Below are 24,961 nucleotides of genomic sequence, written 5' to 3' on the forward strand. Positions count from 1 at the left end.
CATGACACGTGGCCCCGTGTATAACCTGCCCCTCTGTATCGCACATGACTTGTCAGCGTGCACCCGTCACGCGGGTGTATGGGAGGTGTCTGCGCGGACCCGGTCACGCGGGTGTATGGGAGGTGTCTGCGCGGACCCGCTCACGCGGGTGTATGGGAGGTGTCTGCGTGGACCCGCTCACGCGGGTGTATGGGAGGTGTCGGCGTGGACCCGGTCACGCGGGTGTATGGGAGGTGTCGGTGTGGACCCGGTCACGCGGGTGTATGGGAGGTGTCGGCGTGGACCCGGTCACGCGGGTGTATGGGAGGTGTCGGTGTGGACCCGGTCACGCGGGTGTATGGGAGGTGTCGGCGTGGACCCGGTCACGCGGGTGTATGGGAGGTGTCGGCGTGGACCCGGTCACGCGGGTGTATGAGAGTTATTTTCCTGTTATGCGCCTCTTTTTCACTTTCCACCCTCAATAATTGTCTGGTCAGCGGATCCATACAGTCTTCTAACCATAATATTCACTATTTGTCACCCCCTACAGGGCAGCAAGGAGCGGTACCACTGGCAGACGCAAAATGTGCGACAGAGCGGTGTGGACGATATGGTTCTTCTGTCCAAAATCACAGAGGAAGCCATCGTGGAGAACCTCAAAAAACGCTACATGGATGACTTCATTTTCGTATCCTTCTCTACTGTAATATCACCGGAGGGCGAGTGTCACCGTACACAGAGGAAGGGGGGGATAACACCGGAGGGCGAGTGTCACCGTACACAGAGGAGGGGGGGATAACACCGGAGGGCGAGTGTCACCGTACACAGAGGAGGGGGGGATAACACCGGAGGGCGAGTGTCACCGTACACAGAGGAGGGGGGATAACACCGGAGGGCGAGTGTCACCGTACACAGAGGAGGGGGGGATAACACCAGAGGGCGAGTGTCACCGTACACAGAGGAGGGGGGGATAACACCGGAGGGCGAGTGTCACCGTACACAGAGGAGGGGGGGATAACACCGGAGGGCGAGTGTCACCGTACACAGAGGAGGGGGGGTAACACCGGAGGGCGAGTGTCACCGTACACAGAGGAGGGGGGGATAACACCGGAGGGCGAGTGTCACCGTACACAGAGGAGGGGGGGATAACACCGGAGGGCGAGTGCCACCGTACACAGAGGAGGGGGGGATAACACCGGAGGGCGAGTGCCACCGTACACAGAGGAGGGTTTAGGTTCTAACTTCATTTGTCTGTTTTTGGTCATGTTTTCGGCTTTCTTAACTCCTTCAGACCTACATTGGGCCGGTGCTGATCTCTGTTAACCCTTTTAAGCAACTGCCATATTTCACAGAAAAGGAGATTGAGATGTACCAGGGAGCGGTGAGTAGGGTAGGAGGTGTCTGTCTCTGGAGCGGTGTGTAGTGTAGGAGGTGTCTGTCTCTGGAGCGGTGTGTAGTGTAGGAGGTGTCTGTCTCTGGAGCGGTGTGTAGTGTAGGAGGTGTCTGTCTCTGGAGCGGTGTGTAGTGTAGGAGGTGTCTGTCTCTGGAGCGGTGTGTAGTGTAGGAGGTGTCTGTCTCTGGAGCGGTGTGTAGTGTAGGAGGTGTCTGTCTCTGGAGCGGTGTGTAGTGTAGGAGGTGTCTGTCTCTGGAGCGGTGAGTAGTGTAGGAGGTGTCTGTCTCTGGAGCGGTGAGTAGTGTAGTGTAGGAGGTGTCTGTCTCTGGAGCGGTGTGTAGTGTAGGAGGTGTCTGTCTCTGGAGCGGTGAGTAGTGTAGGAGGTGTCTGTCTCTGGAGCGGTGAGTAGTGTAGGAGGTGTCTGTCTCTGGAGCGGTGAGTAGTGTAGTGTAGGAGGTGTCTGTCTCTGGAGCGGTGAGTAGTGTAGTGTAGGAGGTGTCTGTCTCTGGAGCGGTGAGTAGTGTAGTGTAGGAGGTGTCTGTCTCTGGAGCGGTGAGTAGTGTAGTGTAGGAGGTGTCTGTCTCTGGAGCGGTGAGTAGTGTAGTGTAGGAGGTGTCTGTCTCTGGAGCGGTGAGTAGTGTAGTGTAGGAGGTGTCTGTCTCTGGAGCGGTGAGTAGTGTAGTGTAGGAGGTGTCTGTCTCTGGAGCGGTGAGTAGTGTAGTGTAGGAGGTGTCTGTCTCTGGAGCGGTGAGTAGTGTAGTGTAGGAGGTGTCTGTCTCTGGAGCGGTGAGTAGTGTAGGAGGTGTCTGTCTCTGGAGCGGTGAGTAGTGTAGGAGGTGTCTGTCTCTGGAGCGGTGAGTAGTGTAGGAGGTGTCTGTCTCTGGAGCGGTGAGTAGTGTAGGAGGTGTCTGTCTCTGGAGCGGTGAGTAGTGTAGGAGGTGTCTGTCTCTGGAGCGGTGAGTAGTGTAGGAGGTGTCTGTCTCTGGAGCGGTGAGTAGTGTAGGAGGTGTCTGTCTCTGGAGCGGTGAGTAGTGTAGTGTAGGAGGTGTCTGTCTCTGGAGCGGTGAGTAGTGTAGTGTAGGAGGTGTCTGTCTCTGGAGCGGTGAGTAGTGTAGTGTAGGAGGTGTCTGTCTCTGGAGCGGTGAGTAGTGTAGTGTAGGAGGTGTCTGTCTCTGGAGCGGTGAGTAGTGTAGTGTAGGAGGGGTCTGTCTCTGGAGCGGTGAGTAGTGTAGTGTAGGAGGGGTCTGTCTCTGGAGCGGTGAGTAGTGTAGTGTAGGAGGGGTCTGTCTCTGGAGCGGTGAGTAGTGTAGTGTAGGAGGGGTCTGTCTCTGGAGCGGTGAGTAGTGTAGTGTAGGAGGGGTCTGTCTCTGGAGCGGTGAGTAGTGTAGTGTAGGAGGGGTCTGTCTCTGGAGCGGTGAGTAGTGTAGTGTAGGAGGGGTCTGTCTCTGGAGCGGTGAGTAGTGTAGTGTAGGAGGGGTCTGTCTCTGGAGCGGTGAGTAGTGTAGTGTAGGAGGGGTCTGTCTCTGGAGCGGTGAGTAGTGTAGTGTAGGAGGGGTCTGTCTCTGGAGCGGTGAGTAGTGTAGTGTAGGAGGGGTCTGTCTCTGGAGCGGTGAGTAGTGTAGTGTAGGAGGGGTCTGTCTCTGGAGCGGTGAGTAGTGTAGTGTAGGAGGGGTCTGTCTCTGGAGCGGTGAGTAGTGTAGTGTAGGAGGGGTCTGTCTCTGGAGCGGTGAGTAGTGTAGTGTAGGAGGGGTCTGTCTCTGGAGCGGTGAGTAGTGTAGTGTAGGAGGGGTCTGTCTCTGGAGCGGTGAGTAGTGTAGTGTAGGAGGGGTCTGTCTCTGGAGCGGTGAGTAGTGTAGTGTAGGAGGGGTCTGTCTCTGGAGCGGTGAGTAGTGTAGTGTAGGAGGGGTCTGTCTCTGGAGCGGTGAGTAGTGTAGTGTAGGAGGGGTCTGTCTCTGGAGCGGTGAGTAGTGTAGTGTAGGAGGGGTCTGTCTCTGGAGCGGTGAGTAGTGTAGTGTAGGAGGGGTCTGTCTCTGGAGCGGTGAGTAGTGTAGTGTAGGAGGGGTCTGTCTCTGGAGCGGTGAGTAGTGTAGTGTAGGAGGGGTCTGTCTCTGGAGCGGTGAGTAGTGTAGTGTAGGAGGGGTCTGTCTCTGGAGCGGTGAGTAGTGTAGTGTAGGAGGGGTCTGTCTCTGGAGCGGTGAGTAGTGTAGTGTAGGAGGGGTCTGTCTCTGGAGCGGTGAGTAGTGTAGTGTAGGAGGGGTCTGTCTCTGGAGCGGTGAGTAGTGTAGTGTAGGAGGGGTCTGTCTCTGGAGCGGTGAGTAGTGTAGTGTAGGAGGGGTCTGTCTCTGGAGCGGTGAGTAGTGTAGTGTAGGAGGGGTCTGTCTCTGGAGCGGTGAGTAGTGTAGTGTAGGAGGGGTCTGTCTCTGGAGCGGTGAGTAGTGTAGTGTAGGAGGGGTCTGTCTCTGGAGCGGTGAGTAGTGTAGTGTAGGAGGGGTCTGTCTCTGGAGCGGTGAGTAGTGTAGTGTAGGAGGGGTCTGTCTCTGGAGCGGTGAGTAGTGTAGTGTAGGAGGGGTCTGTCTCTGGAGCGGTGAGTAGTGTAGTGTAGGAGGGGTCTGTCTCTGGAGCGGTGAGTAGTGTAGTGTAGGAGGGGTCTGTCTCTGGAGCGGTGAGTAGTGTAGTGTAGGAGGGGTCTGTCTCTGGAGCGGTGAGTAGTGTAGTGTAGGAGGGGTCTGTCTCTGGAGCGGTGAGTAGTGTAGTGTAGGAGGGGTCTGTCTCTGGAGCGGTGAGTAGTGTAGTGTAGGAGGGGTCTGTCTCTGGAGCGGTGAGTAGTGTAGTGTAGGAGGGGTCTGTCTCTGGAGCGGTGAGTAGTGTAGTGTAGGAGGGGTCTGTCTCTGGAGCGGTGAGTAGTGTAGTGTAGGAGGGGTCTGTCTCTGGAGCGGTGAGTAGTGTAGTGTAGGAGGGGTCTGTCTCTGGAGCGGTGAGTAGTGTAGTGTAGGAGGGGTCTGTCTCTGGAGCGGTGAGTAGTGTAGTGTAGGAGGGGTCTGTCTCTGGCCTCCGCCGCCGGATGTTACTGTAGACTGGTATTGGGGCTGCAGTGTGACTTCTGCTCTCAGAGATGTATGGGAACACGGGTGGTCAGTCACATGACTACCACACCTTTGTGTACAGGCTTAGATGCTGCTCTCTGATTGGCTGATGACCATGTGACACACAGCTGTGTAACTTTCCAAAGTTGTGTAAGTTTTTTTGTGCTCTCTGCTGTCCCCCAGAGGCCATTATCTGGTACTGCATCAGACCTATAGCGAGATGGATGTTACTCCAGTCACTGCCGCGCTCATGGTGTGTGTTCGGAGTACGACCCATCAGGTGCCCATGGTTGTAACATTGACACAAGGTGACGCTCCCACAGGTCGCACTCCTCGATACAACGCTCCAGCATTCACTCTTGTAGGGCATATGCCACTATACTGACTGCTGTGTGCACGACGTCCGAAGCCTCAGCATCCGATACAGTAATGTCTGTGACTAGTTCACCTGGGGTAACGAATTGTTTGCACCCCCTACAGGCTCAGTATGAGAATCCCCCCCACATCTATGCCCTGGCTGACACAATGTACCGGAACATGCTGATCGATGGCGAGAACCAGTGCGTGATCATCAGGTGCGGACACCACTTACCCCCACCCCCCCTTACCCCACCAGCACCACTTACACCCCCCCCTTACCCCACCAGCACCACTTACACCCCCCCTTACCCCACCAGCACCACTTACACCCCCCGTTACTCCACCAGCACCACTTACACCCCCCCCCTTACCCCACCAGCACCACTTACACCTTCCCCCCTCCCCCCCCCAGCACCACTTACACCCCCCCGCCCTTGCCCCACCCCCACTTGCCCCACCAGCACCACCTACACCTTTCCCCCCCCTCTGCCCCTCCAGCACCACTTACACCCCCCCGTTACCCCACCAGCACCACTTACACCTCCCCCCCCCTTGCCCCACTAGCACCATTTCCACCCAACAGCACCACTTATGACCCCCCCCCGCACCCCACCATCCCAATTACCACCCACAGTACCCTGTCAGCCCAATTACCACCCCCCTGAACCCTGTCATCACCACTAACATATCCTCCCCGTACCCCACCAGCACCATGAGACATTGTAACACTGTGACGCTCCTGTTTCGTGTTGTCCGCAGTGGGGAGAGTGGAGCCGGGAAAACTGTTGCAGCCAAGTACATAATGGGCTATGTCTCCAAAGTGTCCGGCGGAGGGCCAAAGGTCCAGGTAACTGAAATCCCGTGTCCTCTCCATCAAATATGGGGGATGGGCTTCTCATGACTTCACTGATCTTACAGCACGTGAAGGACATTATTCTCAAGTCAAACCCATTACTGGAAGCGTTCGGGAACGCCAAGACCGTCCGGAACAACAACTCCAGCAGATTCGTGAGTAGACAGCCACCGTATCTGCCAGGAGCAATGGTCTGCAGATCAGTAGGGTGTAATACTCCCCTGCATATATCACTGTGAATCTTTCAGGCTGTTGAGGAGCGACGCTCTGCAGGTCTCTGGTGTAATGCTCGGCAGCATACACTCCCTGACAGTTCTATCACTTATCCATGTTGTGTAAATAAAAGCTTCTAACCAGACTTTAAATTCATCCATTGGTTTTATAAATTACTCTTTTGAAAGCTGAAACCCTCCCAAATTTGGTTTAGGTTATGAAAATAAAGTTGCTGCAAAGCTGAAATATTGATCATTTAATGAACACAGAAAGGTCAGATTTTGGCAAGACAAAAGTTTTGTCGCCCACAGAAAGTAATGTGAAACTCAAATAAATAATTACCTTCTAATACAAAGATATGTGGCATAACATTGGTAAATGAAGTTGTGGTGCGATTAGAGCCATATTTAATATTTTGTGTGACTTCCATGGACTTGAAGGACTGCATCCATGCGGGTCAACAATGATTCATACAATTTATTGTTGAAGTCATCAGGAATAGCAGAGAATGCATCTTACACGCCTCCTAGAGTTCATCTAGACTCTTTGGTTTTGTCTTCCAAGCTTCCTCTTTCATCCTACCCCAAACATGCTCAATGATGTTCATGTCTGGTGACTGGGCTGGCCAGTCCTTGAGCACCTTGATCTTCTTTGCCAGGAGGAACTTTGTTGTAGAGATGGATGTATGATATGGAGACCATCCTGCTGCAGAATCTGACCCCTTTTATGATTGGGAATATAAGAGGTAGCTAATGCTTCTTGATATTTTAGGCTATTGATATTGCCTTCCACTTTGCAAATGTTTTGCACACCCCCATACTGAATGTAACCCCAGACCATGATCTTTCCACCTCCAAACGTAACTGTTTTCTGGATCCATACGGGCTCCAGTAGGTCTCCTGCACTATTTGCAGCGGCTGTGGTGTAATTCAACTGAAGATTCATCAGAGTAATCCACCTTCTGCCACTTATCCAGCGTCCATCTGTTTAGCAGCTGTGGGACTTGGCAAATGCCACACATTTTTTTAATCCAACGTTTGTTGGATTTTATAACCAACAAACGTTCCTCCTGAGCAGTTGTCTTGCAGGGTCTGCCGGACCTGGGCTGGTCAAAAACATCTCCAGTCTCTTCAAATCTTTTTTTAATTCTTTGTACTTGACGCTGAGACACATTAAAGGTGCAGCCACCTCTGCAGTGGATCTGGTCTTCAGCCTCTTGATAATCAAGGCTTTGGTCGCAGGGTGGATTTTTGGCATGTTATCAGAGGTCAAATTGCAGTTTAAGTGAAGCTCTGGGGTGCTGGGTTTCTTTTTATACACGCCCACTAATTAAGCGATCATTTAGTGAGCACAGGTGAGGATGTAAACTAGGATTGGGTGCATTATATGACAAGGCGACAAAACTTTTGTCTTGCCAAAATCTGACCTTTCTGTGTTCATTAAATGATCAATATTTCAGCTTTGCAGCAAGTTTATTTTCATAACCTAAACCAAATTTGGGAGGGTTTCAGCTTTCAAAAGAGTAATTTATAAAACCAATGGATGAATTTAAAGTCAGGTTATAAACTTTTATTTACATAACATGGATAAGTGACAGAACTTCTGTCAGAGAGTGTAGATCACTATCTGGCAGGAGCAATGCTCTGCAGCATAGAGCGCTGTTTCTGCAAGGAGTGATGCTCTGCAGGCCACTGGTGGTGCAATATTCTGCAGCTTAGATCACTATTTGGCAGGATTGATGTTCTGCAGGCCCTGGTGGTGCAATGCTTTCTAGCATATACACCACTATCTGACAGGAGCGATGCTCTGCAGGCCTCTGGTGGTGCAATTCTCTGCAGCATACAGCTTCTCTCTCCTTCTCCGTAGGGTAAGTACTTTGAGATCCAGTTCAGCCGCGGGGGAGAGCCGGACGGGGGTAAGATCTCTAACTTCCTGCTGGAGAAGTCTCGTGTGGTCAGTCAGAATACGGGGGAGAGGAGCTTCCACATTTTCTACCAGGTGAGCGAGGCAGCCGTCCGTCCGTCTGTCCATCCTTCTGGGCTGGTTGTACAGCTGACACCCCCTGTGCTTGCCTGCAGCTGTTGGAGGGGGCCAGTGCTGAGGACAGGGAGAACCTGGGGGTCACCTCCCCCGATTATTACTTCTATCTCAACCAGTCCACAGTCTACAAAGTGGAGGACGTCAGCGACAAGACGGAATTCACAGAGACCATGGTGAGTGGAGACTGATACCAGGGGGGGGGGCACTACCAGCCCCACTATTCTCATCATCCACCCTTCCACCGTAGGCGGCCATGGACGTGGTTGGACTCTCCCATGATGCTCAGGCCTCCGTTCTGCAGATCGTCGCTGGGATCCTGCACCTGGGGAACATCGGTTTTCGAGAAAGCGGCAACTACGCCACGGTGGAGAGCGAGGACTGTGCGTGTAGGGGTATGGTGAAATTGTGGGGTGAATGGATGGGGGCTCCAGACATTAACTCTTCTCGTTCTGTCCTGCAGTCCTGGCCTTTCCTTCCTTCCTTCTTGGCATCGACCAGTCTCGGTTAAAGGAGAAGCTGACCAGTCGCAAAATGGATAGTAAATGGGGAGGAAAATCTGAGGTGATCGATGTGACACTCAACGTTGAGCAGGCGTGTTTCACACGAGACGCCCTTTCCAAAGCCCTGTACACTCGGCTCTTCGACTACCTGGTGGAGGTAAGATCCCGGAAATATGACCCCTCATCCGGTCACTGTGGCCACTTTACATTTACACCCCTCCTATTATTGAAGCTTACTCTTCTTACTTGGGTGTATTTTTTCCAGAACTGCCTAAAACCTTTGCACAGTCCTATAGATCTATGTATCATATACTGTACTATACGTGGATTATATACCGCCCCGTCTCTTTCAGGCTGTCAATAAAGCAATGCAGAAGGACACGGAGGAATATAACATTGGGGTTCTCGATATTTATGGATTTGAGATATTTCAGGTAAGGGGTTGGCCGGGGTGGTTGGGCGGCCATGTTTCAGCTTTAGTTTGCCGGTACAAGAATTTTTCTTTCTCGCTCTTCCTCAGAAAAACGGCTTCGAACAATTCTGTATTAATTTTGTGAATGAGAAACTTCAGCAAATCTTCATTGAGCTGACACTGAAGGCGGAGCAGGTGAGGGGTGGGCGGCCGCGCCTGTGGCTTGGGGGGCCAGTTGCACTGTGCACCTGTTGGGATCTTGCTGACCCCTCATCTTTTCCAGGAGGAGTACGTACAGGAGGGGATCCGCTGGAATGCGATTGAGTATTTTAACAACAAGATCGTGTGTGATCTGATCGAGAATAAAGTGGTGAGTCCTGAGGGCGGTGACGGTGGGATGTGACCTCCTGGTACCTGCCTGGCTATGCTGTTCTCTTGTGCCCCCCAGAGTCCTCCGGGAATCATGAGCGTCCTGGACGATGTCTGTGCCACGATGCATGCGAAGGGCGAGGGCGCGGACCAGACGCTGTTGCAGAAGCTCCAGGCGGCTATCGGGAGCCACCAGCACTTTAACAGCTGGAATAAAGGATTTATCATCCATCACTACGCAGGGAAGGTGAGCAACCACGGAGTCGGAGAGGATGAGGTGCTGGTGGTGTAGATTAATGCCTGTGCCCGTCCTCCACCAGGTTTCCTACACAGCAGAGGGATTCTGTGAGCGGAACAGAGACGTGTTATTCCCCGACCTGATTGAACTGATGCAGAGCAGTGAGATGTGAGTATCCATTGCCGGCCGCACTTGTCCTCGCGACTCCCGCTGTCCATAATCTTGTCATGTTTTGTGTCGTTTAGACCGTTTATCAAAGATCGCTTCCCCGAAAACCTCAATGCTGATAAGAAAGGACGTCCGAGCACGGCCAGCAGCAAGATAAAGGTGATCCTCGCTGTCATTAATACCACGGCCACGCATCTCACACGGGGTCCGTTTCTTGGTCTCTGAGCCTTTAGGTTTCTGTGGGGAGGGCGAGCGCGCTATCCTACTTATTTCTTCTGATTGTGACTTTGGTCTTTCTTTTTCCCCTAAGAAACAAGCCAACGATTTGGTGCAGACACTGATGAAATGCACGCCCCACTACATTCGCTGCATCAAGCCCAACGAGACTAAGAAACCGCGCGACTGGGAGGACAGCAGGTAGCAGGAGAGAAGGGGGTTAATATGGGGTCCACCGGGGAGGAGAGACCTGACAGTCTGTTCACCCCCTGTCCAGAGTGAAGCATCAGGCGGAATATTTAGGCCTCCGGGAGAACATCCGCGTGCGGCGGGCGGGGTACGCCTATCGGAGAGCCTTTCAGAAGTTTCTTACCCGGTAGGTTGCAGTACATTTTGGGCCGCCTGCTCCGAACTCGGTGGTGTAATGTCGGATGTGTTCGTAGGTACGCCATATTAACACGGGAAACGTGGCCGGAATGGAGAGGAGACGAGAAGAAAGGCGTTCTCCACCTGCTGCAGTCCGTCAACATGGACTCTGATCAATACCAGCTGGGGAAGACCAAAGTGTTCATCAAAGCCCCTGAATCTGTGAGTTGGGGGAGGGGTACTGCGTTAGTACATTCATATGTGACAAAGCTCATCTCAGTCTTCTTGCCAATTTAGCTCTTCTTGTTGGAAGAAATGAGGGAGAGGAAATACGACTGTTTTGCCCGCGTGATTCAGAAAGCCTGGCGCAAGCACACGGCCGTGCGCAAGTACATTCGCATGAGAGAGGAAGGTAGGTGGTAGGGTGGTGTGAGCAAACATTGCTGTCTGCTGCCTGCAGTCACTTCCACACCCTGTCTCCAGCTTCCACCATTGTCCTGAACAAGAAGCAGCGGCGCAGGAACAGCATCAACAGGAACTTTGTGGGGGATTATATCGGCATGGATGGCCGGCCGGAGCTGCGCCAGTTTGTGGGCCGTAGAGAGAGGATTGATTTTGCAGACACAGTAGTGAAGTTTGATCGCCGTTTCAAGGTAAGGAAGTCTCCCTGTAGGAGCGCGGACGTCTCAGCCAGTGCCGTTATCCAGTCACTAATGATGGGATGTGATATAGATCCTGAAGCGAGACCTGGTACTGACCCCCAAATACCTGTATCTGATTGGTCGAGAGAAAGTGAAGCAAGGGCCGGAGAAGGGGCAAATCAAGGAGGTGCTGAAGCGGAAGATGGAGCTGAAAGACATCCAGTCTGTGTCATTAAGGTATTGAGAGACGGACTATGGGTGGGTAAGGGGGCTCCGGTCCGGTTGTCATCCTGCTCCTCCCTCCACAGTCAGCTGCAGGATGACTTTCTGGTGATTCACGAGGCGCAGTATGACAGTGTCCTGGAGAGCGTCTTTAAGACAGAGTTCCTCAGCCTCCTGTATAAACGATATGAGGAGAGGACGCAGAAGAAGCTGCCACTGCACTTTAGCAATCAGTAAGTGGGGGGCAGCGAGGACGAGACAGATTCTCTGGCGCTCTCATGTTTGTCCCTGAAGATATGATCTTCTCTTCTAGGCTGGAGTTTAAGGTGAAGAAAGAAGGGTGGACCCCCTGGGGGGCTGCGGGCTCTCGCCAGCTGCAGTTTCAACCAGGAATGGGCGACATGGCTGTCCTTAAGGTCTCAGGAAAGGCAATGGTGGTGAGCATCGGACCCGGATTACCCGCAAATTCTAGTAAGTAACCGCCCTATTCCTAGGTAGTGGACGGCACCGCGAGTAATTGAGAGGTGACGCATCACTGCTTCTCTGCAGAACCGACACGGAAGGACAAGCGAAAAAGCCAGTACCTGGACGGTCGCGGTGGAGCTGCAGGGTGCGGTGAGTGTGACACTTAGACGGGCCCAATCAGCAGAGGGCTGAAATGTACAATGACTGCTGTTTGCTTCCTAGGAGCCTCAACTGCCAACGGAGGCAACAAGAAGTCCCGGCCCAGGCTGACACAACGAATGTCCTTCACCTCCCGACAGAGCAGCATGGACCAGCCAAGCCTGCCGAGACAGGGGGCCAGTCCGAGGGCCAAGGCCCCACCCGCAAACATGGACTTGGGCTTCATGAATGTCCCTGAGGAAGGAGTGGCAGGGTGAGACTGGTAGGCGTAATCGTGAGACCTGTACAAGAAACTCTAAAAACTGCAGCATGCTGCGATTTTTTTTTTTTTTTTTTTTTTCTTTTCTTTTCTTTTTTCCTCAGTCCAGTTTGGATTGAGAAAAAAAATGCACATCGGAGCTGCCTCATTGATTAACATTGGTTCAAGTGCAATGTGACATTTTCTCACATTGCACTTCGCAAGTCAATTGCAAGTGTGACGCCGGCCTAACAGCAAGAGTGGTGCTGTGCCTGGAATGAAAATCACAGTTCCTGGTCCAGAACGATGAGATATAACCCAAGTCTTGTCTCTTAGGGTCTCCAGGAGACTTTCCAAGGAAGTGAAGCCAGTGCCTGGTGGAGGAAGATCAAAGCCAGCACCTAAACCTAAGCCCCAGCCCCAGCTCCCCCGCTGCCGTGCGCTCTACGCCTATGACGCACAGGACACGGACGAGCTGAGCTTCAATGCAAACGACGTCCTAGACATTGTCAGAGAAGGTAAAAGTCACTGCAGCTCCTGAGTGTTCAGGCTACGGCCTCCTCTCACCGGACACATCGTCCCGGCTGACGCGGATTTCTTCTCTTCCTCTGCAGATCCCTCCGGCTGGTGGCAGGGCAAACTACGAGGCCGCGAAGGGCTGTTCCCAGGAAATTATGTGGAGAAGATCTGAGCTGCTGGACAGAATAAAGCTTTTATATCATGGTGGCTGAGAGCCGAGTTTTTATATGTGTTTTTTTATACTTGTGTTGGGGCGAGTGCTCCTATTTATGGAACGTTCAATAAATCTTCCCTCAGCAGCGGGAGGCGTCCCGGTTGTGTGATGTACCGCGCCGCCCGTTTCCTGCACTGCTTGTATCCTACGTAGATTGTGTGATGTACCGTGCTGCTCATATGGTGCACCAGCTGCGTGATGAAGCATACCGGTTGCGTGTCATCCAGCACTGCTAATGTGATGTACTGCATTGCCTCTGCCCTCCACCAATTGTGTAATGTACTGTGCCGCCCATTTCCTGCACCAATTGTGTAATGTACAAGGCCTTTTGTATCTTGCACTGGTTGTGATGTACCTGGCTACTTACATGCTGCACTGGGTGTGTGATGTACCGTCCAGCCCCGCTTGTACGTGGCATAAGTTATGTACCACACCGCCTGTTTTTGCAGCGGTTGTCTGATTTAATGCACTGCTATACAGAGGAACCTTGGTTTACAAGCACGCTCCCAGAATGGATTGTTCTCGTAAACCAAGTTACTCGTCTAGTACAGCAAAATTTCCCATAGGAAGTAATGCCAGCTCAGACAATTCCTTCCCCAACTTGTTCAATGTCCTACCCTTGTCCCCTATTGTGCCTTTCCACAAGCGCACACATACATTATGCTCACCTTACCTCTGTTCCATCACCGGCCTCATGGTTCTTGTAGTTCACCGGTATAAGATGTGTATCGGGTAACCATCGCCACCGCTGCCAGAGCTAGCGCTGCCAGAGCGCTGACGTCAGCCGCTTGCCTCTGATTGGTCAGTGTGCTGCCTTTGACTAGCAGCTGACAGCGGAAGTTCCTCCATCCAAAGAAAGAAGAAAAAGATATACCATAAACGGGATCACCGACTCAATATTATAGTTGTGTAAAAATATATTTTATTGTACACACTAAGTGGAAGGAGCAAAGTGAAAAAAGGGCACATACACAAATGGTTAAAAACAATTAAAAAGCCAAAGATGGCATGGTTCCCCACCACGCCAGCCTCCAATACATAGGTATATGTAAGAGGTACACTCTATTATTATAAGTACAATAAGCCTCCAAACAGTAAATGGTAATAACCCAGTACAAATATAGCCACCGGTGTGTGGATAACCGGCTTCACAGGTACATGAGTCTAATAATAGAGGGTACCTTTTACATGGATAACCGGCTTCACAGAGCAGGGTAGGAAGGGGTTTAAATAAGTTCAGATCAAATAGAGAAAATCAATACATGGCACATTTTTCTCCCCTGAGGAAGCCACACGTCAGGTGGCGATACGTGTGGGGTCACACACCTCCTGCCTCGCCCCTTTGTACCTCCTCTGCTCCCCCTTTGGTACTATCTGCGCCGTCGGGTGTGAGTATGCTATTCTGCAGACTCATTTACTCCTAGCCTAGGTTTACATCTATGAATTTGTGTTGGATACACCTTGCTCTGTCTATCCAGGGCATGGCCACGGGTAGCTCTATGCTATAGACTGGATGATCATGCTATGTACTTACCCTAGGTAATACAGGTGTCTTTTACTAATCTGATAATCTATGACCAGTGCTCACAGGGCACACAATTTGCAGTATATATACCTGCTATTTATTCCTCCTGTAGTGGATGTCTTTGCCATCTATTTCACCTTGATATAATTATTTGGGTACTTGGCAGGGGTATTCTCTAAAGTTCTATTTATTGATTTTCTCTATTTGATCTGAACTTCTTTAAACCCCTTCCTACCCTGCTCTGTGAAGCCGGTTATCCATATACTGGTGGCTCTATATGTACTGGGTCATCACCATCTATTGTTTGTAGGTCTTTTGTATTTGCATGTAAAAGGTACCCTCTATTATTAGACTCTTGTATCTGAAGCCGGTTATCCACACACCGGTGGCTATATTTGTACTGGGTTATTACCATTTACTGTTTGGAGGCTTATTGTACTTATATGTAAGAGGTACACTATTATTATACCTATGTATTGGAGGCTGGTGTGGTGGGGAACCATGCCATCTTTGGCTTTTTAATTGTTTTTAACCATTTGTGTATGTGCCCTTTTTTCACTTTGCTCCTTCCACTTAGTGTGTACAATAAAATATATTTTTTCACAACTATAATATTGAGTCGGTGATCCCGTTTATGGTATATCTTTTTCTTCTTTCTTTGCTTGGCTATTTTTGTATAGCAGGAGATCCCGACGGGTGGTGCCCTTCCAACTCCCTTGCTTGTTCCGGAAGTTCCTCCATCGTCGCGATGGTTACACGATACACATCCCGTACCGGCGAACTACAAGAACCAGGAGGCCGGCAATGGAAGGTAAGGTGAGCATAGTGTGTGTGTGTGTACTGCAAGAGCGGGTCAGAACGCGGTTAAAGTACGGAACCGGAAGTGTGTGCGGTGAGGATTTTGCTTGTAAACCGAGATACAACTTTACAGCAAGCTTTGCTCGTATAGTAAGATACTCGCTAACTGGGTTACTTGTAAACCGAGGTTCCACTGCACTCCTTCTGCACATCCGACAAGTGCAGTGCCATTAACATCGCTGACCTCTGCATCGGCCATCAGGAGGCCAACACATTCACCCCGGGGGCAAGGGAAGCAGTTTTATTTTATGTACAAGTGATTGGTCGAACTTCATATATAAAACAAATGTTCATGTAGTAAAATCAAAACTGCAACCACCATTTACATCCAAAACCAGAGGGACGAGTGCAGTCCTGTATTCACAAAGCAGGAAGACGTCCAGCTGATGCCACGCAGCTGATGCCACGGCGCAGGGTCACCGTGCAGATAACTACCATCCTCGGCACCGATGCTGTGGGGACAATGTTTTCCGGCTGCTCTCACAGAGAACATAAGATCCATAAAGGTACAGTAACTAAAAAAACGTCCCAAATCTGGAGCTGTGATGCCCCCCAACTAAGTGCAGAAAAATAGATTTCTATTACACGTAGTTTACATATTTATATTGTCCGGCCCCCCGAGGAGCACGGCTCACCAGGAAGCGCAGGGGTGGTGTCGTACAGTAAGGCACATGGTGGCTTCAGTGACCGACGATCAGACTCCGGGGAGGTGACGATGCCCCCCACACCGTCCCCTCAGTTGTCAGCTCCGCTGCTCTGCCGCTGTTTGATAAAGGCCATCCCATGTGTACGGAAGTGGGTGTTGAGGTTGAGCTGACTGTCGAAGCTTTTATTACAGACCTGGCAGGTCAGTCTCCCGTCAGAGGACTCTTCCACCTTGGGGTTGGGCTCTGGCTCCTCCTCGCCTGTGTCCTTCATTTTGTGAGTCATGAAGCGATGGCGGCTCAGGGAAATCTGTGAGGTGAAGCACATCCCACACTCCCGGCACTGGTGGGAGCTCTCGCTGGTGCAGTGCTGGGGGATGTGCTGCCGGAAGTCGGCCAGGCTCCCTGTCTTGTAGCCGCAGGCACGACATTGGAAGCTGCGCTTCGGTTTCTGCGGGACCGGTTTGCTTTTCACGGGCTCGTCGCTCCCCGACTCGTCTGATGAGAGTTTCCTCTTCTTAGATGAGCCCTGCAGGGAGATCAGAGCTTTTTAGTTTACAGGGTACAAATGACAGCCACCGCAGATAAGGAGGAATGAACCTGACTGTGGCCAGGCAGGAGACGGAGAAGTCAGGAGCACCCATCACAGCTGATATTTATCCCCCCTCCCATCCTTACCTGGGATTTACTGCTGTTCCGGGGCACCAGGACCTCCTGGCTCCGCGCCTGGTCTGTCACTTTAATGCCGTGCCGCACCTGGATGTGCTTCTCCAGGATGAGCCGGCTGCTGAAGGTGCGCTTTCCCTCCGTGCAGTACCTAAGGAAGGAGGACAGCGTCATGGCACGTCACCACTGGAGCCATTAACGTGCCCACACACAGCATGCACCTACCTGCAGGGGTACACTCGCTTAATACCCTCGTGATTGACTCGGACGTGCCGCCGAAGACTGGGGGCCGAGCAGAAGGAGCGTTCACAGAGGCGGCACGGAAACTTCTTCACAGACTGGTAACAAGCAGAAGACGGAATAAAAGACCCCCAAAGTCCACAGCCTCTACCCCCAAAGATCCAGGGTCAAAAACGTTGCCTCTTCCATACCACCTTATAGACCTAGTCTTCTATCACCATGCCCCCCACATTCTTCCCCCTTACACCCACCCCCCTCTCTCCATGCACCCCACAACCCCAGTTCTCTCTCCGTCTGCCCCACACCCCCACTCCGTATGCTAAGTGGCTCTCCCAGTCTTTGCCCCCCGCCATTCATACACCCTGCAGCCCCCGTCCTCTCTCCTCCATCCGTATGCACCAGAGCCAGCCCCCATTCTCTTTCTAATCCCTCTGTTCTCCCAGCATCCCCCCCCCCCTGTACGCCCCGCAGTCTTCCTGTCCTCTCCCTCCGTACGGCCCACATCCTCTCCCTCCTGACTCCGTACACCCAACAACTTCAGCCTTCTCCAGCTGTATGCACCCTTTCCCTCTTCCATCCATACACCCTGCAGTCCTGTCTTCCCTATCCTCCATCCGTGCTTCCCGCGGCCCCTTGTCCTCTCCCTCCTTATATCCAGCATCTATTCCCTTTGTACACCCCGCAGCCCACGTCCTCGCCCTCCGTACACCCCGCAGCCCACGTCCTTCGTACACCCCGCAGCCCACGTCCTCGCCCTCCGTACACCCCGCAGCCCACGTCCTCCGTACACCCCGCAGCCCACGTCCTCGCCCTCCGTACACCCCGCAGCCCACGTCCTCGCCCTCCGTACACCCCGCAGCCCACGTCCTCGCCCTCCGTACACCCCGCAGCCCACGTCCTCGCCCTCCGTACACCCCGCAGCCCACGTCCTCGCCCTCCGTACACCCCGCAGCCCACGTCCTCCGTACACCCCGCAGCTTCCTCACCTTTCCATGCTCCTTCTTCATGTGCTGCACATATTCGTCCCTCTCGGGGAACCATGAATGGCAGATCCCGCAGGTGCAGAGTTGCTCCTCTGTCTGGGGGGGCCCGGCTTCTGTGAGTCCTTTGTCTTGCTCTTCTTCTTTACTTCGGGGGAGCTCGGGGGATCTGAGGACGACGACTCCTCCAGCTCTGCCTCTGGCTCCGGGTCTGATTGTTTACTGACGGGAACCTCCATGGGCTCCGGCTTGGGGGTGAGAAGCTCCTGAGACTGCGGGGGGTCCTCCTTCACCACGCTATTATGTGTGGTCTGTAAGACACAGAAGACGTAAGACGCCGACCCTGACACACCGCGGGTGCACCAGAGTGCGGCCCCCCCCACACTCCTACCTTTAGATGCTCCAGCATTGTGCGCTTCTGGGCAAACAGCAGGGGGCAGTCCGGACACTTAAAGACGCTCACCCTCTGGTTTCCCAACTGCTGGTCAAAATGGGCATGATCCAGATGGGAGCAGAGCAAAGGCTTGTGGGTGAAGACGGTATCGCACATGGCGCACTTATAGATCATCCTGGGGATGAGACACATGATCAGCCCCCTGCCCCCATCACGCCCGGCCGTCCCCCCACAGAACAGCACCACCTACTTGGCCTGTTGATTGTTGAATCCCGGATGTTGGGTGTAGATGTGGGCGTGGGCACTGGGCGCAGACTTGAAGGCCATGGGGCAGACGGGGGCACTTATGGAAGACCTCACAATGAGAAGTCTGAATGTGAGACTTGATGGAGTTTACTCCTCCGAACACCACTGCACAGCTCTGGCACCTGCACGGGGTCACACAGGGTTAACCAGGGGGGTCACAGCAGCGGCCCCTCCGTCCTACCTGACTCGATGACAGTACCTGTAGCCAATCCTGCGCGAGAAGTGAAGACAGGTTTCCTTCAGATGAGTCTGAAAGTTTTCAATGCGGAAGTTGCCCCCACACTCCGGACACACATTTGGGGGGCTCTGCTTGTGCATGCGCTGGTGGGCTTCAAAGCTGCAGCGATTTGGCATCATCATGGGGCACAAAGAGCAAACCTAAAGGAAACAACGACATAGTCAGTGACACTTGTATCACCCCGCGTGCAGTCCTCGAACCTGACTCCGTGACCCCCCCTAGACTACGCCCCAGACCGCCTGTCCACCCTTCAGTATGGAAATTGGGACATCCACGACTCTTCAAAACCCCTAGTATGGAGCTCAAACAAAAACGCTCTCCCAAGAAGAGCTCAGACCCCCCCCCCCCCCCATGTGCCATCTCAAGACAGAGCTCAGATCCCCCTGTGCCATCCCAAGGCAAAGCTCAGACACATCCCACGGCATCCCAAGACTGAACTCTGACCCACAGCGCCATCCTAAAACAAAGCTCAGACCCCCGCACTCTCCCAAGGCAGAGATCAGACCCCCTGCATTCTCCCAAGGCAGAGGTCAGACCCCTGCATTCTCCCAAGGCAGAGTTCAGACCCCCTGCATTCTCCCAAGGCAGAGATCAGACCCCCTGCATTCTCCCAAGGCAGAGTTCAGACCCCCTGCATTCTCCCAAGGCAAAGATCAGACCCCCTGCATTCTCCCAAGGCAGAGATCAGACCCCCTGCATTCTCCCAAGGCAGAGATCAGACCCCCTGCATTCTCCCAAGGCAGAGATCAGACCCCCTGCATTCTCCAAGGCAGAGATCAGACCCCCTGCATTCTCCCAAGGCAGAGATCAGACCCCCTGCATTCTCCCAAGGCAGAGATCAGACCCCCGCACTCTCCCAAAGCAGAGATCAGACCCCCTGCATTCTCCCAAGGCAGAGATCAGACACCCAACGCCATCCCATAACAGAGCTCAGACACTTACATTCTTACAGAGCTGGTGCCCCCCGCACAATCCCAAGACAGGGCTTAGGTCCCCCCGCGCCAAGCAAAGCGTTCAGATCTCCCGAGCTACCTCAAGCTTGGACCACCCTCACTAAGCGAGAGGTCAGTCCCTCCCTAGGTAAAAGCTCGGACCCTCCCCATACGCACCCTCCTTAGGTAGGAGTCAGACCCATCCCCCACTCCGCACCGTCCGTAGGCCAGAGGTAATACCCTCCCTAGGTCGGAGGTCGGACCCCCCCCCCCTCCCATGCCCTCCCTAGGTCAGGTTAGAGGTTCAGACCCTCCCTAGGTCAGAGCTCGGACCCCCTTACACACTATCCAGGCCAGACCTCATCTCTGCACTCTGCTTAAGTCAGAAATCTGACCCCTGCCTCTGCACTCTCCCTAGGCCAAAAGTCGCACCTCACCTCAGCACTCTCCATAGATTAGAGGTCGGACACTTCCTGGGTCAGAGCTTGGAGCCCCCCCTCCACACCCCTCCACAGGTCAGAGCTTTGGTCCTCAACACCACACCCTGCATAGGTCAGATCCCCAGCACCCTCCCTAGGTCAGAACTTGGATCACCCATTCCACACCATCTCTAGGTCAGATCCCCCCTCTGCAGGTCAGAGCTTGGACCTCCCCTTTCGCACCCACTCTAGGTCATAGCTCGGATCCCCCATCTGTACCCTTCCTAAGTCAAAACTCAAACCCCTATTCTGCAGCTTCGACCCCCCCAGGTCAGAGTTCAGACCCCCCTCTGAACCCTACCTATGTCAGACCACCACTTCACAGCCTCCCTATGTCAGAGCTCTGACCCCCCTCCTCAACAACCGTCTCCACATTCCCCCCTCCTCAACAACCGTCTCCACATTCCCCCCTCCTCCGGCCGGTCTACACATTCCCCCCTCCTCCGGCCCGTCTCCACATTCCCCCTCCTCCGGCCCCCGTCTCCACATTCCCCCCTCCTCCGGCCCGTCTCCACATTCCCCCCTCCTCCGGCCCGTCTCCACATTCCCCCCTCCTCCGGCCCGTTCTCCACATTCCCCCCTCCTCCGGCCCGTCTCCACATTCCCCCCTCCTCCGGCCCGTCTCCACATTCCCCCCCTCCTCCGGCCCGTCTCCACATTCCCCCCTCCTCCGGCCCGTCTCCACATTCCCCCCTCCTCCGGCCGGTCTACACATTCCCCCCTCCTCCGGCCGGTCTACACATTCCCCCCCTCCTCCGGCCGGTCTACACATTCCCCCCCTCCTCCGGCCGGTCTACACATTCCCCCCCTCCTCCGGCCGGTCTACACATTCCCCCCTCCTCCGGCCGGTCTACACATTCCCCCCCTCCTCCGGCCGGTCTACACATTCCCCCCTCCTCCGGCCGGTCTACACATTTTCCCCCTCCTCCGGCCGGTCTACACATTTTCCCCTCCTCCGCCGGTCTACACATTTTCCCCTCCTCCGGCCGGTCTACACATTTTCCCCTCCTCCGGCCGGTCTACACATTTTCCCCTCCTCCGGCCGGTCTACACATTTTCCCCTCCTCCGGCCGGTCTACACATTTTCCCCTCCTCCGGCCGGTCTACACATTTTCCCCCTCCTCCGGCCGGTCTACACATTCCCCCCTCCTCCGGCCGGTCTACACATTCCCCCCTCCTCCGGCCGGTCTACACATTCCCCCCTCCTCCGGCCGGTCTACACATTCCCCCCTCCTCCGGCCGGTCTACACATTCCCCCCTCCTCCGGCCGGTCTACACATTCCCCCCTCCTCCGGCCGGTCTACACATTCCCCCCTCCTCCGGCCGGTCTACACATTCCCCCCTCCTCCGGCCGGTCTCCACATTTTCCCCTCCTCCGGCCGGTCTACACATTCCCCCCTCCTCCGGCCGGTCTCCACATTCCCCCCTCCTCCGGCCGGTCTCCACATTCCCCCCTCCTCCGGCCGGTCTACACATTCCCCCCTCCTCCGGCCCGTCTCCACATTCCCCCCTCCTCTGGCCGGTCTACACATTCCCCCCTCCTCCGGCCGGTCTACACATTCCCTAGGTCAGACACTCCCCGCAGCCTCATTAGTAGGTCAGAGGTTGGTTCCCTTGCACCCTACATAGATCAGGTCAGAGCTCGGACCCATCTATCCACACCATCACTAAATCAGAGCTCGGACCCTCTCGCAGAGGTCAGACACCCCCTCCCCCCCCCATGTAAGACGTTATATACCCCCACACCATTCCTAGGTCAGAAATCGGATCCCCCTCCCGAGGTCAGGGCTTTAACCTCCCCTGCACCCTACCCAGATCAGAGCTCGGACCTCCCTTCTGCACCCTCCTAGGCCAGACCCCCACACAACATCCCTAGGTCAGAGATCAGCCTCCCTTCTGCACCCCTTCCCGAGATCAGAGCTTGGACCCCCCTTCTGCACCCTTCCTAGCTCAGAGCTTGTGCCCCTCTTCTGCACCCTCCCTAGGTCAGAGGTTAGATCCCCGCAACCATCCCTTGGTCAGAGGTCGGACACTCACCGTGCTGCCGCTGGCTGCGGTGGAGGAGATCTGCTGGAAGTGAAGGGCCAGGCCGGCCTTGTTCTTACACTGCTCCTTACACTCCAGGCAGCGGAAGGTGGAGTAGGTGGACTGCTCTGGCAAAATGGCAGAGTCACTAGTGGGGCTGGCTGTGGCGGCTGTGTCCTGAGCTGGGCCGGGTGTGGAGGCATTGCCTGGAGTTAGCACAGCTACGGACACGAGCGGTGTGACATCCGGCTGCCCGATCATCTGCTCCAGAGCGATGGGCCTCATGACGAGGTGGGAGCACTGCATGACCAGGCCATTGTCCTTGTGCTTGCGGGCATGCAGGAGCAGGCTGCACTTATTGAAGAAGAGCAAGCGCTTGGTGCAGTGGTTGCAGGTCACCTCTATCCTCATGCTACGGCGGTCATAGTGGCGAGCCAGACTCTTCTCCAAGGCAAACGAGTCTCCGCACTCCAAGCAGCGGAAGCCGGACAGGGGGAGGCTCAGGCTGGACTCTGCGGGGGGAGTCAGGTTCGGTTTGTAAGTGGGGAGTAGATTTTTGCTGTTGAGGATTTTATTGAAATTTTCCACCAGACTGGACTGTGTACGAGAGATGACGGTGCCGGCGACAGTTGGTGTTTGTTTTTGTGACTGCACCATGACGACAGTAGCGCTGCGCTGCGGGCTGCTGGTCGTGCTAATTGTAGAGTTGGTAGCCACCTGGGTGGCCACGTTCACAGCAGTGAGGGGGGCTGTGCTGGACAAGGGCTGCTGCACTAGGTGGATGATGTTCTTAGTCATTACCTTGTTGGCCTTGGAGGGCAGGACCACTGCCTTCTGCTGGGCCACGCTGGCTGCCATGAGCATAACACTGCTGGCATTCTGGATGGTGGACACGGGCAGGATGGAGCCCTGTAGCTTTACGCCATTGCCCAGTGGCACCTTCACCACTGGAGCAGTCTCCGCTTTTGATGGACTTCCTGGAAGGCAGCTCTTATCCTTCAGGGGAGACCTACTGGTATCTTCCTTGGGATTGGGGGAGTTTTCTTGGTTGGACTCTGGAGCTGTGGAGAACCTTCGGACGTCTGGGCAGAAGCGACGGTGTCGGAGTTGGAGGACACGCGGGTGACGGTCCTGGTGATGCTCCCGGATTGAGTCTTTATGGTTTTAATCCGGACTTTTAGGGGACGTGAAGAGTTTGATGATGGGGAGCTGATGCCATCTTCCTCCTCAAGATCGCTGGGTGAGCTCCGTGGGCTCCAGTTTGGCTCCTCTTTTACCCCAGGAGTGTCGGGTTCATTGCTGGTTTTGGGGTCCTTTGGGGGATCAGTGAACTCCACGTGGGTTTCAGGATTTTTGGGAGGTTTGGACACTGATTCATCCACATCATTCGAGGTGTTGTTGATGGATCCATCGTCAAGTTTGGGCTCGGTGGCTGTCCACGCAGGGACAGGAGGCTCAGTGTAATGAGCAGGAAGGGTGCTCTCCCCCAACGCCGGTGGACTCCTCGGACCCTCATCACCTGGCTCTTTCTTGATAGAGACCGTTCCTAGACAAATCCCCAGGGATCCGACACCTCCAGCGATTTTACTGATAGTGAAGGGTGGAGGGATGACCCTGCGGCTTTCATCTGTGGAAGGTTCAGCTGGCGGAGGGCAGAGGACTGGCTCTAGGGGCTCAAACATTGGCCTTTCCTTCAGTTTCGCCTCTCGCGGCCTGTCTATTAGCTCCGACACGCGGTTGTCGATGGGATTATCCACTGATGTGAAGTCAGTGAACAGATCTAAGGATTTCCCGGCCTTCGCTCTGGGTGTCCAGTTCTCTCCTCCGTTGGAGGCTGCAGGAGTGACTGACAGTGTCCGGGACACCTCTGGGGGGTTGAAGCCATTCTGAATGAGACGGGGGCCCAGAACCGGGGGGGTCCTTGCTGTGAAGGTCCAGTAAGTCCGGCTGCTCTGGACAGACAGTGTTCTTCACGATGACGCTGACAGCGGTGATGTCGGCCGGTGGTAGTCCATGATCTCCACTCGCCGCTTCCCCCGATGGCGGTTTCCCTTGTCCCTCCGAATCCTCGGGTCCCGAGTGAATTGCTTCATTTGCGTCCATGTCTGGAATATCAAATGCAGCTAAGAGATCGTCAAAGTCCGGGGTCTTCATGTCGCCCATGGTGAATTTCACAGAGGGCCTAGGGAAGGACAGAGCCGAATATTAATCCCAATGTGACAGGATTGAGCACATTATACAAGCGTGCAAGATCATCACCACCAAACATTGCTGCCTGGCGATTAATTCAATTCAGCAGTGACGGCGTTAATCCCTGCCCATATGCAGGACTCTAGGGTCTCCTCACTAGGCCGGCGTCTCCTCACTAGGCCGTGCGTCACCCCCTCCCACCTACACTATCTGCAATAGGATCTCCTGTCTCCCTTTTTAAGGACCACATTCCTGACCAGGGACAGACGGGCATTGTCCTGAAAATGTCAGGAGGCCAGACCCACATCACGATCTGGAAGGGGGCACAGCCACAGGCCGAGAGCCCACCAGAGCAAGAGGGACTGGAAAAACAAAGAGCAAGACAACGTACAGGACCCGTGATCTCAGCCGAACATGACCATACAACAACATACAGAGGGGGGCCGAGAGACAGAGAGAGGGTGGGGGGGCCGAGAGACAGAGAGAGGGTGGGGGGGGCCGAGAGACAGAGAGAGGTGGGGGGGGCCGAGAGACAGAGAGAGGGTGGGGGGGGCCGAGAGACAGAGAGAGGGTGGGGGGGGCGAGAGACAGAGAGAGGGTGGGGGGGGGCGAGAGACAGAGAGAGGGTGGGGGGGGCGAGAGACAGAGAGAGGGTGGGGGGGGCGAGAGACAGAGAGAGGGTGGGGGGGGGAGAGAGAGCAGAGAGGGGGGGGGCGCGAGAGACAGAGAGAGGGGGGGGGCGCGAGAGACAGAGAGAGGGGGGGGCGCGAGAGACAGAGAGAGGGGGGGGCGCGAGAGACAGAGAGAGGGGGGGGGCGCGAGAGACAGAGAGAGGG

At 54.4% G+C, this 24,961-nt stretch overlaps 2 protein-coding genes across 3 annotated transcripts in view; one reads left to right on the plus strand and one right to left on the minus strand.

The window, feature by feature from the left end:
* Window positions 1–12,739, plus strand: part of LOC142257955 (unconventional myosin-Ie-like) — an 87,673-nt gene extending 74,934 nt beyond the window's left edge. For both annotated transcript variants that reach the window (XM_075330283.1, XM_075330282.1), the window contains exons 2-28: window positions 530–667; window positions 1,271–1,360; window positions 4,936–5,030; window positions 5,575–5,662; window positions 5,734–5,823; window positions 7,748–7,879; window positions 7,960–8,094; window positions 8,169–8,301; window positions 8,382–8,578; window positions 8,775–8,855; window positions 8,942–9,028; window positions 9,117–9,203; window positions 9,282–9,449; window positions 9,523–9,608; window positions 9,686–9,767; window positions 9,919–10,025; window positions 10,102–10,200; window positions 10,268–10,412; window positions 10,488–10,602; window positions 10,674–10,843; window positions 10,923–11,068; window positions 11,140–11,286; window positions 11,367–11,524; window positions 11,603–11,668; window positions 11,741–11,930; window positions 12,252–12,433; window positions 12,530–12,739. In XM_075330283.1, the coding sequence (XP_075186398.1) occupies window positions 590–667; window positions 1,271–1,360; window positions 4,936–5,030; window positions 5,575–5,662; window positions 5,734–5,823; window positions 7,748–7,879; window positions 7,960–8,094; window positions 8,169–8,301; window positions 8,382–8,578; window positions 8,775–8,855; window positions 8,942–9,028; window positions 9,117–9,203; window positions 9,282–9,449; window positions 9,523–9,608; window positions 9,686–9,767; window positions 9,919–10,025; window positions 10,102–10,200; window positions 10,268–10,412; window positions 10,488–10,602; window positions 10,674–10,843; window positions 10,923–11,068; window positions 11,140–11,286; window positions 11,367–11,524; window positions 11,603–11,668; window positions 11,741–11,930; window positions 12,252–12,433; window positions 12,530–12,606 (3,231 nt within the window). In that variant the 5' untranslated portion in view covers window positions 530–589 and the 3' untranslated portion in view covers window positions 12,607–12,739. The remainder of the gene's footprint in view (window positions 1–529; window positions 668–1,270; window positions 1,361–4,935; window positions 5,031–5,574; window positions 5,663–5,733; window positions 5,824–7,747; window positions 7,880–7,959; window positions 8,095–8,168; window positions 8,302–8,381; window positions 8,579–8,774; window positions 8,856–8,941; window positions 9,029–9,116; window positions 9,204–9,281; window positions 9,450–9,522; window positions 9,609–9,685; window positions 9,768–9,918; window positions 10,026–10,101; window positions 10,201–10,267; window positions 10,413–10,487; window positions 10,603–10,673; window positions 10,844–10,922; window positions 11,069–11,139; window positions 11,287–11,366; window positions 11,525–11,602; window positions 11,669–11,740; window positions 11,931–12,251; window positions 12,434–12,529) is intronic.
* A 2,518-nt stretch (window positions 12,740–15,257) lies between these two features.
* The window catches only part of ZNF687 (zinc finger protein 687), a 19,206-nt gene continuing 9,502 nt past the window's right edge, over window positions 15,258–24,961 (minus strand). Inside the window, 12 exon segments of the mRNA XM_075331267.1 lie at window positions 15,258–16,204; window positions 16,354–16,492; window positions 16,567–16,679; window positions 17,568–17,647; window positions 17,650–17,872; window positions 17,953–18,130; window positions 18,206–18,294; window positions 18,296–18,383; window positions 18,461–18,639; window positions 21,948–22,996; window positions 22,999–23,842; window positions 23,844–24,117. Of these exon segments, the coding sequence (XP_075187382.1) occupies window positions 15,767–16,204; window positions 16,354–16,492; window positions 16,567–16,679; window positions 17,568–17,647; window positions 17,650–17,872; window positions 17,953–18,130; window positions 18,206–18,294; window positions 18,296–18,383; window positions 18,461–18,639; window positions 21,948–22,996; window positions 22,999–23,842; window positions 23,844–24,098 (3,675 nt within the window). The 5' untranslated portion in view covers window positions 24,099–24,117 and the 3' untranslated portion in view covers window positions 15,258–15,766.

This window comes from Anomaloglossus baeobatrachus, chromosome 12, assembly GCF_048569485.1.
Source record: "Anomaloglossus baeobatrachus isolate aAnoBae1 chromosome 12, aAnoBae1.hap1, whole genome shotgun sequence".
Classification (NCBI taxonomy): domain Eukaryota; kingdom Metazoa; phylum Chordata; class Amphibia; order Anura; family Aromobatidae; genus Anomaloglossus; species Anomaloglossus baeobatrachus.